Here is a 19,819-nt window from a genome sequence, read left to right as displayed (position 1 = left end):
TCTGTTGTTGTCTTGCTGGACGAAGATTCTAAATGTATAATACCTCTCTTCTCACAGGCTAGAGGCTCAGAACGTGGTCGTATCTGTTGTTGCCTTACAAGTTGTGGGCCACAGGCTCCAAACGGGTATTTGTTACAGTCCCTCTGGATGAAAGACTCAGAACTTGTTGATCTGTTAGTGTCCCTTCCATAACAGGATGAATGTATCAGATGCTGTTTCCCTTGTAGTGGGCCACAAGATCCGAACGGTTGTGTCTGTTGCTGCCTTCCCTGTAACAGGACTCAGACTCAGAACATGGATGATCTGTTTCTATCTTCTACCACGCAGGCCGGAGACTCAGAACTCTGCTTTGTTAAGGTCCTTTCCCTGGCAGGACTCAGACTCAGAACGGAGGTTGATCTGCTATCGTCTCACCCATGCGGGGCTCAGACTCAGAACAGTTGTGACTGTTACAGTCTCACCTTCATAGGCCGGAGACTCAGAACACGGAATGTCTTTTGGGAAGATACCTTTCTCTTTCTAATGAGGAGCAGATTGCAATCTAACACACATTTAGAAAAGTGTCACTAAAGTTTTACCAGTGCAATTTTCACTTATCAAACCACAACCAGAATACATTTGGCCATGTTACGAACACATTAAGTCCAAACATGATGTAAAAAGATTGAACTGCCATGCATGCATTCATTTGTCCATTAACAGCTGAGTAAGTCCTGTCCTTCCCAGGATTTGTAACAAAGGTCTTTTTCTTGCCCTCTAAGAGCTGTCTGGCTGTTGTCCTAGCCAGAAATGCACGATAAATATCGGCATGATATTAATGAGCATCTCGTCAGTAAACCCTGTGGAGCAGCATTTACTTTACAAAGCCGTTGTTCACTGACAAGCTGTGCAAAACCACGATCATATTTTGCGCAGCTTGTCAGTGAACAACGGCTCTGTGTAGTAAATGCTACTCCACATGAAAGCACACACATGTAGAGATTTACCGCTGATTACAGAACCAACTTTACTGACGAGATGCGTATTAAATATCTAGCTGATATTTATCATGCATCCCTAGTCTTAGCATCTTTATCTGATGGTGTTGGACAGTTTGCTTATGTTAGTCCACCAAGATCCAATCCAAATGTAGCAAACCTTTGTCCACTATTGTCATCAGAGAGGGGCCCCACCATAAACTGGGCCCTGGAATGTGTTGTCCACTACAAATTAGACATGAATTCCTCTTCAAATCTTTCTCTTATGGGTCTCATTAGCATTTCATTCAAATTAAACCTCAATTTTAGCAGACCACAGTTTCATACAGTTTGCTGAATCTTGTCTTATCAGTCTTTGTCTCTTTTGAGGAGGAAATGGGAGGATGACAGTGTGGTCAGGAGGAGGAGTGACCGTGTGCTCTCTCATTGTTTTGTCAGAGCTCAGTGTGTGTGATGTGCTTTTTATAGCAGTGTGTTATAGAGTCTCTTTTGATCAGGCCACAGCCACTGGCTGACAGAGCACTGTGATTGGTCAAGACCTTCCAGCCCAGCTGGCCGCTTGCCCTCTCGCGGTTGAGACAATTAAAACAAAAAGACAGTCTTCCTCACTCAGCAGACCAGAGCACTTTCACCTCATCCACCGATCCATTCCTGATTCAGCTCCAAACATTCCCGCCCTTTACCCCTCCATCATTCATCATCCTGCACTATTGTCTCTCTCTTTATTCCGATGGTGGTCCTCAGCTCCCTGAACGCTGTTACATCACCACACAGCAACAGATGAGGCCAGACTGACTGATGCTGCTGTGGGATTTACCACATTGATTCTGCTCATATGCACACACACACACACACACCCTACTTAAACACACGCATACACATGTGTACATATAAGATATAAGCTGTTTTTTTTACATGTGTGTGGAGCTTTTTGTGTAAGAGAATGTTTTTGTGAAATACACACACACATGCACAGGGGTGATGGCAAGGACAGGACTTCAGGCCACATCTATTTATGTCTTTCAGTAAATGTAGCCTCATATTTGACAGTGAGTTGCAGCAACAGCTCTGTGAATAAATTTGTTTGATATTTAAGGGTCATAATGTTTATATATATATATGTTTAATATGGGTTTATAGATATATATATAAGGGTGTTATTGTGTTTTGTTATATTTTATTTTTGTATTGTAGTGTCATTGTTTATTTTTGTGTTTAACTAAAATTGTTAGTGTGTGTGTGTGAGTGTGTATATATATATATATATATATATATATATATATATATATATATATATACACACACACACACACACACACACAATAGATTTGAAATATTATGACCCGTTTGACCTTACTCTCTTACATCTCTACTTGTGCATCCCAGATCTAAAGAAGCACAAAAGCATCAATCATGAAGCCCTTTACAGCCTGAATAAAACAAAATGTTCAGCATAAACCAACATCTAATCAAGCGATCTGTCACACTAAACTAGATTCAAAGTTCAGCTGGGAGTTCAGTCTAAAAATATAGGATATTTGAGTAAGGCAGATGAAAACACTCATAAACCCTACTAAAGCAGAAAGTGTAAGATCAATAAAACTGGAGGTGACTTACACATACTGTTCAGAGAGAAACTGTAGTAAGAACCCTGTAATGCTAAATGCTATTTTTTAATCATTTTATTAACGAATCGACCCAGCACACCCTGAGGAACAAAGCCTGAGGAGCAAACGCCCTTGTTTAAACAGAAAAAGTGCTTTGCACAGAAAAACTCTCACTAAACGCTCTCTCAATTGAAATGTCCACCTAAATACTGCTTGTTTGAAGAATCTGAGCTTTCGTGAAGGTTTAATCAGTGTACAAATAAAACCAGGCCAGACGAGACAGAAGAGCTGATTATATTATTGCTCAAACTCTCATTTCATGGCATATTTGCAATAAATCAGATGTGATTGAAATTAATAACTTCACTCCAGACTCCAACCCACCTCAGATATCAAGGAAAACTTCAGACAATGAGCAGAGATTGAGAAGAGAGTGATAATTACCCTCAAACCCAGACTAATTAAAAGCTTCTGCTGATCTGGTTCATCTCTAAAGCACCACACATTACAGCCGCATCAAACTCACATCAACATGTCTGAAACTCTAGAGCTCACGAGCAGAGCTTGTATCCCTCAGCACATATTCCGTCTGTCAATCAGTTTCACCTGATACCAATGAAAGAGATCACCCCGATGAGTTTTAAACTAGATTTTTGAAAGATTTATATTTTTTATTATTGTAGACACTCTTGTTTGTCATTGTCTCATCAACTTAGCATTTCTTTTCATTTTATTAGTCTAAAGAAGTATGCTGGTCAAATTCAAAAGATTGAAGTATTAGATTTATCTACATTTAGTTTGGTGCCATTGTGAGAACAGCAGCATTTATTTGTGTGTGTTTTGTGTTTGCGTGCTCCTACAGTGTGACGGCCGGCCTGACATTTCGCCTGGCGGCCTGACGGCCCGTCTCCGCTCTGTCATAATCAATCCAATTATAGGATTACATCACATTTTATTGAACAGTCCTCTGGGAGCCAGTTTGTCCAGATCTAATCCGCATTATAAAATCAGACGCTTCTGCTATTTGTGAGTCTCTTCTCACTGAGCCCCTCAAATCCCTCTTCAGCAGCACCACTGTCCGTCTCAGGGGCTTTATGCTTAAAACCATTTAAAGAGGCCATAAATACTTAAATACCATCATCTTCCATCATTTCCATAGAGCTTCGTAAATCGGCATAAACACACAGATGGCCATTAAACTACAGCCTCCCCTTATGATGGGTAGATGTGAATCTGATGGAGAAATGAAGCATTTATAAAGGGCACGGTTCTCTGTATTTTATATATTTCTTTTTCTCTCTTTCTTTTCACAGTTGATCCTAAACGTCCAATCAGCACGAGCTGCCAGCCGTCTCACAGGTTATGAATGAGGCTCCAGTGCAGCTCTGACTAAACCAGTGACAGCGTTACTTTCCCAGACAAATGATCTGATCTACGGCACAAACTGAGGCTGAATTAAAGCTTGTAATAGGACTCAAGACGGGATCCTGCAATCAAACACAAAAGTGAGTGAAACTAAACTTCAAACACTTTGAGCACCACACACACACACACAAAGTAAAACTGCTTACAACAGCAGAAGCCCTGACAGCGTGAGACTCATTGTGTTTAGCGCTGAGGTCAATATCATTAACACACACTCAGTAGTGCTCTTTGGTGTGCAGTCAATACATCTCATTTTATCTTTCCCTAAAAGTTTTGTGGCGGTACTATGAACACTGATACCAAAAACAGGTCGTATAGCACGAAAGTACTTCTGTTCATCATTATCAGGTACTGAATGATTACCAGATTAACAGGAAAAAAAAGTGTTATTTTCAACACAGTCTCATTGAAAATATGTGCTTGTGGCACTGTTTCTGCAACACCAATATTATGTGCCTTATTGCACTTTCAGTGAGTGGTGCTAAAACGTGCATCCAATACATTACCATTGGACATTGTATTACTTTGGTACAGGCACGTATTGTGACGGGTCAGAATTCAAATGTCCAGTGAGTGTCACTAAAAGGTTAATGCTCTATCATGTTGGAACTACCTTCTGCACCAAACCCAACTCAAAACTTGCCTAATAGTGTTAACAAATGCAAAAGCAATTTAGAAGCTCATTCACTGATGCAAGCATGCTAAATTACACAAAAAGTGTTCATCTTTCCTTCCTTGCAATGTGTAGCTTGTATTGTATATAGTATGTTTTAATTTTTATATTTCAAATATAAATATTTATAATATTTTAATTAAAAATTATTTACTTTTTCAAACGACATATGTTTTTAATATTATGCTTACACAATATAAACTGTTTTTTATACATTAGAACTGCCTTTAAGTTTTTAAATGAATGTCATTTGCAAAGGAAAATCATATTTGGGGTCACCGGCATCAAAATAGCATTCGTACTTCAAAAAATACCATGGTAAATTTGCGACAAAAAAAGTTATTTTTAATTAATGTGAAAAGACTAACTGTTAGGTCACCAACATATGTCGTATTTTGGATGCTAGTATTACAATTTAGATTTATATCAACTTGTTTAGCAAGCAAGAAATGAATTGCTTAACACAGCTTTAGCATTTAACAAAGCAATTGACCAACACTAACCAGCATAAACTGGTCTGAACTAGCATGAAAACTCATGCTGGTCTATGGTCTGTTCAGGAGGGGAAGAATGTGATCTTGATCTCACCTTCAAGGTGATACAGATACAGATGAGTCAGACAGCAACTGATTAGCAGCTTCAGCACACCTGCAGTACGGTCAGAATATATCAGCCCTAGTCGTAGCTGAGGATTATGGGAAAAAACGAAGCTCACACTGGGGAAAATATTACACGGGACACCAAACTCAACTGACATCACAAGCTGCCAGAAACATCACAGCCGTGTTCCCCTGCTGGATTTTTTCAGTATAATCTGATGTCTGGATCCCTCAACCATCAGATAACTTCCCTTTTAATCTTTTTAAAGGGAACAGCAGAGTTCCTCCTTGCTGTTCTGAATCTCCATCTCTGCTTCAGCTTCAGGTTTGAGTCTCAGCAGGAGGCGAACAGAAATGATGGGCAGAATCGATAGAGACCAGAGGGCTGTAGATTTCAGAAAGAGGCTGATAGATGAAGAGACACGAGGTCTGTGACATCGCCTTCGGCCTCCAAATAAAGCAAGACCTCGAGTCAGGAGAAAGAGTGAAACACGGCTCCAGCTTTCATCATTTCTCAAGCGGCCAAAAACACACACAGCTGTGATTAAACACACTAAAGGTCATTGTGTTTTCATGAATACAGCCACACTGCTGGTGCCAGAGCTCTGAAAGCAGGAAATCAAGACCGAAGAACTCAACACAAGAAATGACAAGTGTGAAAAATGAAAACATATTCAGGAATGTGTCTATCATGTCTTCAAACGTAAGCAGGTTTCTCACCAGACCTACAGTAGGAACAGATTTAATGACACACTGTCACACTTATGATTCTCAATAACAACTCCTCTCACTTTTCTAGATAATGAAGGCTTCTAACTCTAACTTGTATTGAAATGCAAAGTAAAGCTCATGTAATATTAATAGAGAAGCTGCAGACACCTGTATGTTTATTAGCATCTTCCAAAAATGAATGTGACAGCTCGTGTGATTCATTACACCTGAGAAGCAGCAGTGTCAAGCGTCTGCTCTGATCATGTGACCTTGTGTATCTAATAGCTTTCACACACACACACACACACACACACACACACACACACACACACACACACACACACACACACACACACACACACACACACATTCATTAATTAAATGAGCTCTCTGGTAATGGAAAGCAATATAAAGGTCTCAGTCAGTGCTGGGAAGTTATTCATTAAAATGTGAGGAAAAAGAAGTTAATAATGGTTGTAATTCTCCTTTTATACCAGATGAATCAAGAAATTGAGATTTCTGATGCTTGTGATGAGGATTTTGGTTTTGTGCTTCAATAAGGAGTGATCTATAACTAAAATGAACTCATCAATCATACTGGCACATTTTACAATAACGGATGCTGATGGAATTAATGAATCCGAACCATACCACAAATCAAACCATACTACTCATACTACTGTTGCCTGAAGTACATATGTCACCCTGGACCACAAAACCAGTCATAAGGGTCAATTTTTCGAAACTGGGATTTATACATCATCTGAAAGCTTAAACAAATAGGATTTCCTTTGATGTATGGTTTGTTAGGATAGGACAATATTTGGCTGAGATACAACTTTTTAAAAATTAAGGAATCTGAGGGTGCAAAAAATCTAAATATTAAGAAAATCACCTTTAAAGTTGTCCAAATGAAGTTCTTAGCCATGCATATTACTAATCAAAAATTAAGTTTTGATATATTTACAGTAGGAAATTTACAAAATATCTTCATGGAACATGATCTTTATTTAATATCCTAATGGTTTTTTGCATAAAAGAAAAATCAATAATTTTGACCCATACTAATGTATTTTTAGCTATTGTTACAAATACCCCAGCGACTTAAGACTGGTTTTGTGGTCCAGGGTCACATATGTTGTACACAGATTTTTCATAGATTTTCTGTATCTGTGGGGTATATTTGAGTGACCAAACATTTATTGTTGCATAATATGTTTTAAAAAACAGGTAGTTTTCAGTCTTTACTGCACAGTATGTAGTAAGCAGTATGCTATTACACTCTTAAAAAATAAAGGTGCTTCACAATGCCATAGAAGAACCTTTTTATCTAAATGGTTCCATAAAGAACCTTTTACATCTGAAGAACCTTTCTGTTTCACAAAAGGTTCTTTGTGGTGAAAGAAGGTTCTTCAGATTATAAAAAGTTAAGAAAGAGATAGTTCTTTAAAGAACTTTTGACTGAATGGTTCTTTGTTGAACCAAAAATGGTTCTTCTATGGCATCACTTGAATAACCTTTTGAACCACCTTTGTTTTTAAGAGTGTATTTGAGAAAACAGACAAGAACTTTAAAGGCCAAAGGTCAGGTTTGAGAAGGACTTGGCAAACAATTATATGTAGAGACTATAACTCATTCCTCAGTAAAAGGAGAGGGCGTCAGTTAACATTCATCAGACATACAGCAGCTTTGTGATTCTTTTATAATGTGTCTCATTTTTCATCTCTAGTGAAATACCCTTCAGTTTTATGGCCGTCACTTTCACACTGATGGTGAGTCGCTTTCAAAACGCCCCTCGGTCGACCTTGGTGATTGGTTTTTATGTTTTATGGATTATATTAGAGTTTTCCTTTGTACTTTTTTTGTATTAAGGGCCCGACCCAGAACATTCACAGCGAGAGACGGGCAGAGATAGTGATCGAGACTCAAAAATGAGGTATTTTAAAAGTGTAAAAAGTACTGAGGGATGATGAAAAAGTAGTGAGGGATGATGGGTAGATTTTGTGAGTCAGGTTTGGGGGAGTAAGGACACTGAAAGGGTGAGTAAGAAAGAAACAAAAAAGTGAGATAAAGGAAACTATAGAGAAATGACAGTGTCACAGTTGTATTGATAAATAATAATAATAATAATAATAATAATAATGACGTGTAGAATAGAGCGGAACGGCACAGTGAAAGGTCACCTTGCAAGGGACATGAACTGCAAAATCAAGCGAAGAAATGAACTCATTTAAAACAGAAAAATAAAAAAACAGTCCCATCCACCTCAAAATCAATCACTCACCTCAGAAAATATTTTATATGCTAAAAGTATTTCTGCTGTACGTGAGCATCAGATGTCCTCAGACGTCCTGCTGTCAGTCTTTAATATCTCAGTCTCTAAGATTAATACTCATAGTTTGATATCCAGCTCTGGCACTGTGTCACTGATCTCCCAAGACTGAGGAAATTACCCAGAATGCTCTGTTCTCCCTATAATCTCATAAAGTAGGGGTGGGTGCCCCAAAGGTGGCTGTGATAAATGTCATCATTCCCATCATGCAGTGGGTTGAAATAAATCTGAAGGTCACAAGTGTGTGATCTGATCTCTAGGTAGATGAGCTTTACATGATTCAGCCAGAGGAACTTGTTCCTGGATCAACATGCAGGAAGTTCAAAAGAAAAAAACAGCCAGAGCAATGAATGGCACTGGGATTTGATTGGACTGATTAGTTGACGATGGACTGGACCTCTTCCCAGTGTCCGGCTCATCACACACACACAAACACACACAGTGCTGATCCTTTCAACACTTTTAACAGCAAAGGCAGATTAACCCAACCATATTTGTCATGCATTCAATTTCCATTTGATTTTGTCCGTATCTGTCACTCACATGCTGCTGTCAAGACTTAGAAGAGTCCGGAGCGGCCTGGCCTCTTATTGATAGATCATTGATCTCTCTCTGAGAAGCACTTACTGTAGATCTATATCTAAGAAAGATCACGTCTCTCAAAGGATGTGCTGAATGCTTCTTTAAACGCTCACAGACTCATTCTCTTGACGAACAGATGATGTGCTCCATTACAGTCCTCACAGAAGCAGATTATATTGACAGCAGACAGAAGAAGACCAGCTGGCAAGTCAAAATTTAAATAAGAATAAATACATTTGACAGTGAAGCATGCTTTAATTGATAATATTTTATATTTTCACACAAAATATATATTTTACTCTTTTTTTTATTTAACTGGATGCCACTCATGTGTCATGCTACCATTTAAAGCATTTATTATTGCGGATATGTTTAAAATATAAGCTAAATATTTAAGAAATCAATACTGAGTATCCAATAATGAATATAGGCTAGTATTTTCAATGAATTTCTTCAGTTCCCTATAACTGATTGCTCACTCAAACTTCCGTCTGAAGAGTCCATTTTATCATCCTGCTCTGAGCAGCATCTCATCTGATATACAAATTGACTCAGTGTTTGAGCACTAGACGGTGAAAAGGACTCTTGTTTTCTGTAGAATTCAACTTATTCTGAGAATTAGCCGTCAAGTGTTTTTGCAGCACACAGATTTGTGGGGGTGAAATGTCTAAAAGAAAGCGGCTGCAAACGTTCACTGATAACTGATGCATTTATTCATCCATTCAGTAGGAGCTAAAGAGCGTCCTCACAACAACTCCCAAAAGCATCAGACAGTTTGATTCTTGCATCTGAAGACCCTTGTCAAAGGCATGAAACTGATTACTGATCATCATACGATGGTATTAACTGCTACCCGACAACAAAGTCCATTTTCTCCTCTGGTTTACATCATTCCCTGAATCTCTTTCCTGTCATTCCATTTTTCACTCTCTTTAAGAGAGAGAGAGTGAATGAAAGAGAGGAACAGAGAAAGACAGAAAGTGTTTGGTGGCTCTTTGTCTCTCATTTGCCAGTCAGAGTAGATGGCTTCTCTGATTAAGTTGCTCTAATTGGACTCTGCTTCAGATTTGGCAGGTGAACAATGGATCGCTTTGATGAATGAGTTGTGTTGCGCTTAGGGCCTTTGCTTCTCAGTCTGAAAAAAATCATTATGCCATTAGCCACGGATCACATGCCAAGAGCTACAGACACAAAGAACTGAATCTTCAAGTCAAGGAAGCAACAAAGCAAAGGACTTAAAATCTCCCAGGTCGAATAAACCTTAAGAACCAGAGTGTGAGGAAATGCTTTTAGCTGCTGTAACAAGCTTTTAAAACACGTCTGAGATGTGATCTGTCCTTAACCCGTACGCTCTGATTTTATTTCTCTTTTGCATGAGCAGAATGACAGAATGTCCCTGTTTTGAGACCAGAGGGGCTGCAACTGCTCCAACACTCAACACACAGATGGTGCCTTTATGTAACGCATGCATTCATTACATCCACATCATTTCTCATATGAAGCTGCACTTCACGCTGAAATAATTTCACCCTTAATTTTAGCAATGACAAGCAACATTACAATGAATGTGTCAAAAGTATCTTAAGGTCACCAACTCAGTTTGAAAACAAACAGTTTCTTTGCACAAGCAGCATCCTTGACGTGACATTTGAACAACCAGACGTGAGCATCTTTTTAGCAGGTGACAAAATGAAGGTCGTGAAAATCTCCAGCCTCATTAAAGAGCCCAGTGTGTTTGTGAAGATTCAGCTAAACGATCCTAAAAGACGTCAATCAATAGAGCAGCAGTAATGAAAAAGAATAATTAGTGGCACGAGGGCATATTAAAAGGTTTTAAAAGATGCCATTCCTGATCTGATACTGTAGGTCACATGATATAAAACAGCCTGTAAACAAGTTATAGATTATCACATATCCTGCATAGAATACCAGCAGTATGACACATTAGACCTAAGACTAAGCCACTATGTCATATGATAACCCTTGTGAAAATGAAGTAAACTTATTTTCATATTTTCATTATATTTTCAAATATTATACTTTAATATGGTTACACTTTATTTTAAGGTCCAGTTGTTACTATTAACAAACCATTAACTACAACTTTTGGCTCAATAAACTCCTAATTTGCCTAATTTAGGAATTGGTTAGGATTAGGAATGTAGAATATGTGCTTTATATTTATTGATAAACAACCAATATGTTAATAATAGGCATGCAACTATTTAATAGTAAGAATTGGTTCCTAAACTAAAGTGTTATTAAAATTTTACCTGACAAAATCACAAGCAAGTGTCATTTGGTCAGTACTTGTCTTTTGAATATCTAGGGATTGTGCTGAAAGGTGCTCCATGCATTCCGTTTATCATTATTTACAGGCCTCCAAAATACTCTCCAGCCGTTGTTGAAGAGTTCACAGAACTGTTATCAATGGTTTTGCTATTGGGGGGGGGGGGTTATAATATTCACATAGATAATGCAGAAATCAACTCTACAAAATAAATTATAACTGTTTTAAACACTTTTGACCTGATTTGCATGTGCATGGACCCACACGCAGTCAATGACACACTCTAGATTTATTCATCAACATTTCATCCATTGTTATTAAGGATGTAACACTATCTGATCACTTCTGTATTTTCTTTGATATATTGATCCCTGCTACCACTGAATCTAGATCTGTCTCTGTCAGAAAGAGATGCATTAACGAGAACACTAGTGTGCTATTTATGAAGGCTATATCTTCAACACCAAACATTTCTGCAGACTCTGTTGATCTTCTCTTTGATTCCTTTAACTCAAAAGTTAAGAATGTTATAAATATTATTGCTCCTGTGAAAGTCAGCAAGAAGACTGGCAGACAAAAATCACCTTGGAGAAAATCAACAGCAGTACAGAGTATGAAAAGACAATGCAGAAAAGCTGAGCGGATGTGGTGGAAGACAAAACTTGAAATTCACTATAGCATCTATAAAGACAGCCTTCGTGCTAATCGCCTTTCTGATATTATTGATCTTCTCAGAAAAGAAGGACGCAAACTCATTGCATTTGCTGTCTGAGAGCATTTCACTAGGAATCTGATTTGGGGTGTTTGTTAGTCTCTCAACAGTGGCAAAAAGAGTGCAAGTGTTGTTTAAGTTACTGTTTATAAGGTTTGAGAAGAAGGTCTGTCTAGCTGTGGCTAGTTCCACATTGAAAGCATGAAGGCTGTCTTTATAGATGCTATAGTGAATTTCAAGTTTTGTCTTCCACCACATCCGCACAGCTTTTCTGCACCATCTTTTCATAATCTGTACTGCTGTTGATTTTCTCCAAGGTGATTTTTAAATTCAAGTTATGCAGAGGTCAGACAGATTTAACGGCAATATCAAAAATAAATTACTATGTTTGTTTTTGAAGCAATTGATAACAAAATTTTGGAAGAAATAGTACAGCACCTTAAATCATCAACCTGCTATCTTGACACACTTCCCATATATATATATATATTTTTTTTTTTCAAAAGTGTGCTTAACTGTTTATAAGCAGATCTCTTAGAAGTGGTGAATGCCTCACTTCTTTCTGTGATTTTTCCAAACTCCCTGAAAACTGCAGGTGTTAAGCCTCTTCTGAAAAAGAGCAATCTTGATAACACCATATTCAGCAATTATAGACCAATATCAAATATTCTTTTTATAGGCAAGATTATTGAAAAGGTAGTTTTTAATCAGCTGAACAAATACTTAAACTCAAATGGATACCTGGACAAATTTCGATCTGGTTTCTGACCGTATCACAGCACAGAGACAGCGCTCATTAAGATAATAAATGATATTCATTTAAATTCTGATTCTGGCAAAATATCAGTGCTGGTACTACTAGATCTGTGCTGCGTTTGACACTGTCGATCATAACATACTTCTAGAGAGACTGGAAAACTGGGTCGGGCTTTTTGGGATGGTTCTCAATTAGTTCAGGTCATACTTAGAAGGGAGAGATTATTGTGTGAGTATTGGAGAGCATAAGCCTAAGTGGATGTCTGTGACATGCAGAGTCCCACAAGGCTCAATTCTTGCACCGCTCTTGTTTAGCCTGTATATGCTCCCACTAAGTCAAATAATGAGAAAGAATCAAATTGCTGATGATACCCAGATTTACCTAGCCTCACTGTCATGCATTGTGCAACACATTTCTTCTTTCCCCTCTTAATGTTTCGTCCATTTTCTACACTGCTAAAGAAACTCTTACAGGGGTCCTATTATGCTCTTTTACAAAGTCTTGATTTTGATTTTGTTTTTGGGATGTACTAGAACAGGCTCTCATACTAGGTTGTTCAAAAAACACATTATTTTTCACATAATTTACATTATTACAACACCTCTCTCCCCTGTCTGGCTCAAATAGTTCCTTTATCAAGTGAAGGCCGCCTTCTGAAATACAAAATGTGCTGTGATTGGTTAGTTGGGCCAATGTGTATTGTGATTGGCAGCACTCGACGCCTGGTCAGGAAATGTCACGCCCCTTACCATAGCTGCCTGTGAGCTTCAGTGTAAATATTGCGTAAAAATCAAATCAATTTGAGCACAATTTAAACCCGGATGATTGTAACCACTCTAAATTCGTCTGCCTTAGGAAAATAAGCATGTCTCTGACATAGTGATAACACTCGTTGCCTTCTCTAGTGCAGCTCAACCAGGTCTCATCCCATTCGTCGATATTTGTGATATCACAAATCCCGAAAAATATGCATTGTAGTCCAAACGAGTCATTCATTGTAGTTTTTGAAAAGTGATTTCTGTTAAATAAAATATCTCCTTTTGAAGTGGACTTTGTAACTTTATAGATCTTTTTTATGCTCAAACAGCAACATTACAGACTAACTAAAATTGAAATAGTAAAAAAGCATAATACCCCTTTAAGGACCCCTTTAAGCCTCTTAAAAGTCCTCGTCTGTATTCCTAACAATTTTGGACCTTAAGACCTCTTTCAAGGGTTAAGATGCTTTCTGAATTACTTTTTTTTTTTTTACTAGGATCTTTTCTTTAATTTCGAGAGGAAACACCCATATTTCTAAGAATTTTCTTGTTACTTATTTTTCATGAATACGGGCCCAGATTTGCTAAAACATTAGCCTCAAAACTCATCTGTTTAACTGTGCATTTATTTAATGAGCACTGTGCGACATCTGAACTGATTGCACTGTATTTTTATGTAAACTCATTTTCTGTTTAACTGTTTTAAATGTTAAATCATTTTCAAAGTTTTTAAATTCCTTGTTTTATTGTTGAATTACCACTATGTATGAAATATGCTATATAAATAAACTTGCCTTGCCTTGCCTTTAATACAGTATATTGCAAGCTAAATTAACTGTTTCATACACTTAATTATACAGTATAATATATATTATAAGTATGTATTTTTACAAATACTTTTAAGATTTGAAGCACACTACAAGTGCACATGCACAAGCACACTTCTTTTTCACATGCTAACATTAACATTAAACAACAAGAGTGCTACATTTTCCTCACTACCACTAATTATTTGAGATTTAATTACAGATTTGGTTAGTTAAAGATTTAAAGTCCTTAAAAAACCCTGCTGGAAAATCCAGCTTAAGCTGGCCATTGTGTTTTGGTGCATGTTTGCTGGTCTAAGATGGTCATCAGCTGCTGCAAACTACTGTAGCAAACCGACTGCCATGTTTCATAACACCGCTGATGGCTTAAACTGGATTAACCAGGAAGTGAAAATGAAAATAAAAGAAATTCAGAAAGAAGATGACTTAAATGTTGTATGTGTGGGGTCCTAACCCACTTAGCAAACAGAGCAAATGCTTCCCAGAGAGCGTTTAAGAGAGTAAGGAAATATCACATGAATTGCACACTCAAATACACACTTACACGCAAACGCACAAACACACACAGGAGAGTGAAAGACAGACAGACAGAAGCCCAGAGAGATTGATGACTATATTCAAATGAATACAGAGAACTGACAGGAACCCAATGGAGCGAAACACTGGCACAGAGAGAGTCTGATGTGAGCCAGTCGGCACAAGCACACTCACACTTACAACGACATACAGTAGCACACACGTCAATACTGCGACAAACCCACACTTTAATAACACACGCATGGTGTGTGCTCCAATTCCTAAGACCAAACACAACCACAAACGGCCTAAAATGCTTTTAGGATCAATAAACGCAAGAACTGAGTTGCCACTGACACTCCTTCACCTCTTTAAATGAGCACAAAAAAGGAAGTCACACAGAACCAGCCGGCAGTACAAATGGAACAATGAAAAATCACCCGGTTTCCCATGAGAAGAACATTTATTGCCGTTTCAAAAGCATCACTAAAGCCAGACAAAGCCGAAGACATTTCACCGCCGTCTTACCTAATTTAGGGAGGGAATATTTGACTTTGAAGTAATCCTGGTAAAACTGCAGGAGTCTCTTGGTGATGTGCAGAGCATAGTCCCCCGATCCGCTCTGGATGGCGTCAGGTCTGGCGTACAGCCGAATCTACAACAACGCAACATAAGAGGAGAGAGAACAAAAGTCAAAGAGTGTCAGGTGCTGAATGAATGACTCTTTTACGGCTCTGTGTTTATTCCTAACCTGAATTCCCTCAAGGATAACAGTTATGGACTTGAAAGATTCATTTCCAAGGGTAATCCATGGTGAACATATCTGCCAAATGCCTTCATCTGGCTTGTGAATTCTGCATTTGTCTTTCAAGTGTACTTTTCTCCAGCCCTCATCCACTGAGAAAGGCATTAAAAAGTATAACTGTCACCATACTCCACAAGTTAAAATCCTTTCATTTTCGTCACAGACTACAGGAAGATGCGCTTCAGTAGTCACTGTTTTTAATTACAGAATTTCTAGTTAAAAACTGCACTACCCATAATACCCTGAAGAGAGATCCTACAATCACAGAAGTCACTTCCGCACAGGAAATGGAAATCAGTTTAGCAGAGATTGTCCCCCACATTAAAGCACTGAGAATGACATAAAAATAGTACGACTAAAGTAAAACTAATAAAACTTCAATATATCTTTTTTTTTGTTTTATAATGAAGATTTTGTACCACTGTTTCTGATTTACAGTGCTTCATGGGATGAGTAGTTCATTCACTCATAAAAGATGTAGCCTACCTTCCAGTTTTCACATACCCTTACGAAAAAGGAGTTTATTCAAGTGTGCTATTAGTATATTAGTTTAAACTAAAAATAGGAAAGTATGCTTTTAGTTTACTTTTTATGTACTTCTCAGAAATGGGCTTTATGTACTCCTCAGAAATATATTTAAAATGACATTCAAGTATACATGACTTATACTTACAAAAAGTCTAAATATATTTGAGCTACACTTGTGCTCCTAGAATCCGTGTTTTCATCGTTATATGGTAGAGGGCGCTAGTACACATCTTCTGTACAGAATTTCCAAAAAACACAAGTGAAGAAGAAAAAGAAACAACAGATACTAACACATGTAATCTAACACAATCATCTGACATGAAACAGCATCAAAACTGTAACGTTATGGAATAAAATGTTGACTGATGAAGAGGTAATAGTTACAGTCAAGCTTTGGGGTGTTGATCGACTCCATCTACATTTTGATTATCATTCTGAATCCAATTCATAGTCTTTTTTCAGCTTTTTGTTCAAAATGTTATTTCTTTATTTTTATGGAACTTACCAACATTAAAGTGTTTAAAAAAAAGAATGCATGAAGCTAGAATAAAATGTTTTTGTTTACACCCTGTTCTTTCTTTGGGTGTTTTGTATGTTCAGATATTCATATAACAAAACATATACAAATTAAAACCTAAATAGGGACATATTAGTATACTTAAAGTATGATGTAAAATTCACTTAAAGAAAATTTACGAGTATACTTGCAGTATAAAACTACTAAACTAGTAGTTTACTGAGACTACACTTCAAAGTGTACAAAGTATTTAATTAGTAAACTATCAGTATACCTATAAGTTCACTTTTAGTATAATTCCAGTACAAACTACAAACATAGAAGTAAACTAGTTGTGTACTCAAAGTTTGCTACTGTTATACTTGGCCAATTTAGTCCCAAGGAGTACTGAAACAGTACACTTACAAGTATACTACTAGAACACTGATATCTGAATACTTGCTACATAAAGTATAAGTATACTTAATAAAATAAACTTGAAGTATACTACTTTTTGGTAAGGGTACTCAAAATCAAGTTCAACATTTTTGATTCACCTCAAAGTGGGTTGGTTTGATACACCGCCTAATCTTTTATTGAACAACTCATTTAAATCCTTATCAACTGGGAAAATATACTTCCAGAACCAAGGCCATTGAAAAGTAGGCAGCCAGTTCTACTGGAGTTATGGTGCCCTTAAATGAACTGCCTGCACTTTCATAAACCATAATCTTATTGGTCTGTAGCTGCTGAAAAGTCATACATTTATGTTTATAAATATTATTTCCATCAATTGTAAGCCAACTGTTTAATAAAATAGCATTTTAGCCATTTTTTTTTTTTTGGAAATAAATTCGATTTCCATAAAAAAAGCAAAGACGAAGCATTTGCATTATTTTGAACTATTATATGCATGTGAGAGAGGAAGTGAAAGAGAGGGGAGAGAACAAGTGTGAGAGAGAAAAGTGTGTGAGGTGTGGTGGCTCTGTGGGAAATGTATTCCCACACTAAAAATGATCTTGGACTCTTTTAGCTGAAGGCTGATGCATGGCACGGCTTTCTGAACAGGCATCCATCTAGTCAGAATGAATGTCCTCCTACACTAACAGAGTTACAGTGCAAAACAAGCAGGAGGAAAGGCTTTGTTTCAGAGCCTGGCAGCAATGCACATTGAATTATGTGTTGTTTACCTCACATGTTGCTGGCGTATCGATCAGCTCTGTGTCTGATATAAAGATGAATGGGTGGCACTTAGGGCTGTGGAAATGATTCAAAGCTCAATCAAATCAATGTGATTTTAGAACAACCTGTAATTAGACAAAGCGCTCAAGTTGACAATCAAGGGATGCTTCATTAATCAGCCGGTGTGGAGACTGTTCAATCTGACTGCTTCATTTGTTTGTTTGTTTGGTTTTGTTGAAGGCAGCTTGACAGAGACTTAAATGGGGTTAATTGAACTTTAATAGAGTGTCTTTCCATGCACGACTGCTCGACATTGATCCACTAACAAGCTCTTTCTAATGAAAAAAATGAAGTTTAGTCAACACATTCAGCACTTGACCTGATATTAACAACCTGTTGAGTTATTATTCTATATATGTATGACTGTGTCAGATACTTCAGGCGCTTTACAGTTCATTTCTCCAAATGATTTTCTAGTTTTACACAATTTGATTCCTTGTTTGAACATCTAGCTAGTCGCCAGCTTGTGTTGTGTAGACCAGTTAGTCTGGTTTAACAGCTCAACCAGAATGAAATCAGCAAAAATCAGCCTGGATCAGGATGGACATTCATGCTGGTATAATGGATATTTTAATTTTGCAACCTACAAGGCATTTGTATTCTACAGCTAAAATCATGATTTTGTCCAGTAAATGCCCCAAACATGCTTTTTGATCAGGCTGAGTAATTTCATGAATATGTAATAAGCATATTTAGTATAGTGGTGTTGAATTTTGATTAGATATTCTAAGAATATTTTAATGATAAGATAAATAAAAACTGACTGACACTTAACCAGTGGATTTAATAATGGCTGCTGTTATGAATGAAATATGCTGCTTTAAATTAATAAATTAATTTATCTTTCTCTTATTTTAGCAGTTTAAATAATTAAACACCTGGTCACGAGAAACTCTGTTGAGTGCTAGTATTTTTATGTGTCAGAAATCATGAGTCTGATGGGCCTGAGGGTCAAATTGTAATATGTGACGCAATAGAGAGAGTCCAATGGTCAATACAGGCGAAACAAAGGTCACGTTCACCAAAACAGATGTGTGTGATGATGAAGACTCAGCATTATTCACACACATCAACAGGTTGACTAAACCCTGGAGGCTGGTAAAGAGAAATGATACATGATGAAACAAATTATCCGAGGTCAGGCTTCAAATCATTTTGGAGAGCGGGCCACAGATGGCACGATCATTTACTGTCTGGTTCGAGAAATACATTTTTCTGTGGCTTAGACATCACTCCCAGAGGCTGCAGAGCATGTAGGGTTGTATCTGAAATGGTTTGGTCATAACTGGACATAATGTGAGGAATGGAACATAACAGTTAAATTGAATTAATTCAAAATAGCAAGTTATATTAGTTTTAATGGAGCACTGAAGTTACAATCTGATTTCACAGCAGAACAACCAATAAAAATCAACAATTAGCAGTTATGTTCATGTTAACGGAGCAGATTTTGAGGGAAAGTTTAAGATGCACCTCTAAACTACTGAGCTGAACCATTTAAATTCCCATTTAACTGAATGAGCTGTCCAACACCCAAACAGACCCAACAAACAAACAGAACTTATTAACAAACAGAACAAATAAACAGACCAAACACCCAAGCACAGAAAAACCTTTAAACTAACAGAACAAAGATCCAAACAAAATAACTAAACAAACAGGACCAATAAACAATACCCAATAAATAATACCCAAGTGAAAAGAGAGAGAGCGAAAAGGTATTAAAAAAACAAAACAAACATCAAAGCAAAACCATTAAACGAACAAATACAACTAAAAAGAGCATCCAAACAGAACTAAATGACAAACACCCAAGCAAAGCCAAAATGCACAAACAATTAAAATGTTAAACTAACCAAACAAAGATCCAAACAATACCATTAAACAAATAGAAACAAAATTTAAACAGAACCAACAAACAAACTGAACCAAATAACAAACATACCAAACCCTAAGAGCCAAAAAAATTAAGAGACAAACAC

General features: G+C 37.3%; 1 protein-coding gene across 1 annotated transcript in view; it reads right to left on the bottom strand.

Moving 5' to 3' along the window:
• The window catches only part of LOC109092621 (thyrotropin-releasing hormone-degrading ectoenzyme-like), a 101,533-nt gene that overhangs the window by 74,694 nt on the left and 7,020 nt on the right, over nucleotides 1–19,819 (bottom strand). The window contains 1 exon segment of the mRNA XM_042722231.1: nucleotides 15,295–15,421. Coding sequence (XP_042578165.1) covers nucleotides 15,295–15,421 — 127 coding nt within the window.

The sequence above is a fragment of the Cyprinus carpio genome, chromosome B4 (genome assembly GCF_018340385.1).
Source record: "Cyprinus carpio isolate SPL01 chromosome B4, ASM1834038v1, whole genome shotgun sequence".
Lineage (NCBI taxonomy): Eukaryota > Metazoa > Chordata > Actinopteri > Cypriniformes > Cyprinidae > Cyprinus > Cyprinus carpio.
This window is presented reverse-complemented; position numbering and strand designations above follow the sequence as displayed.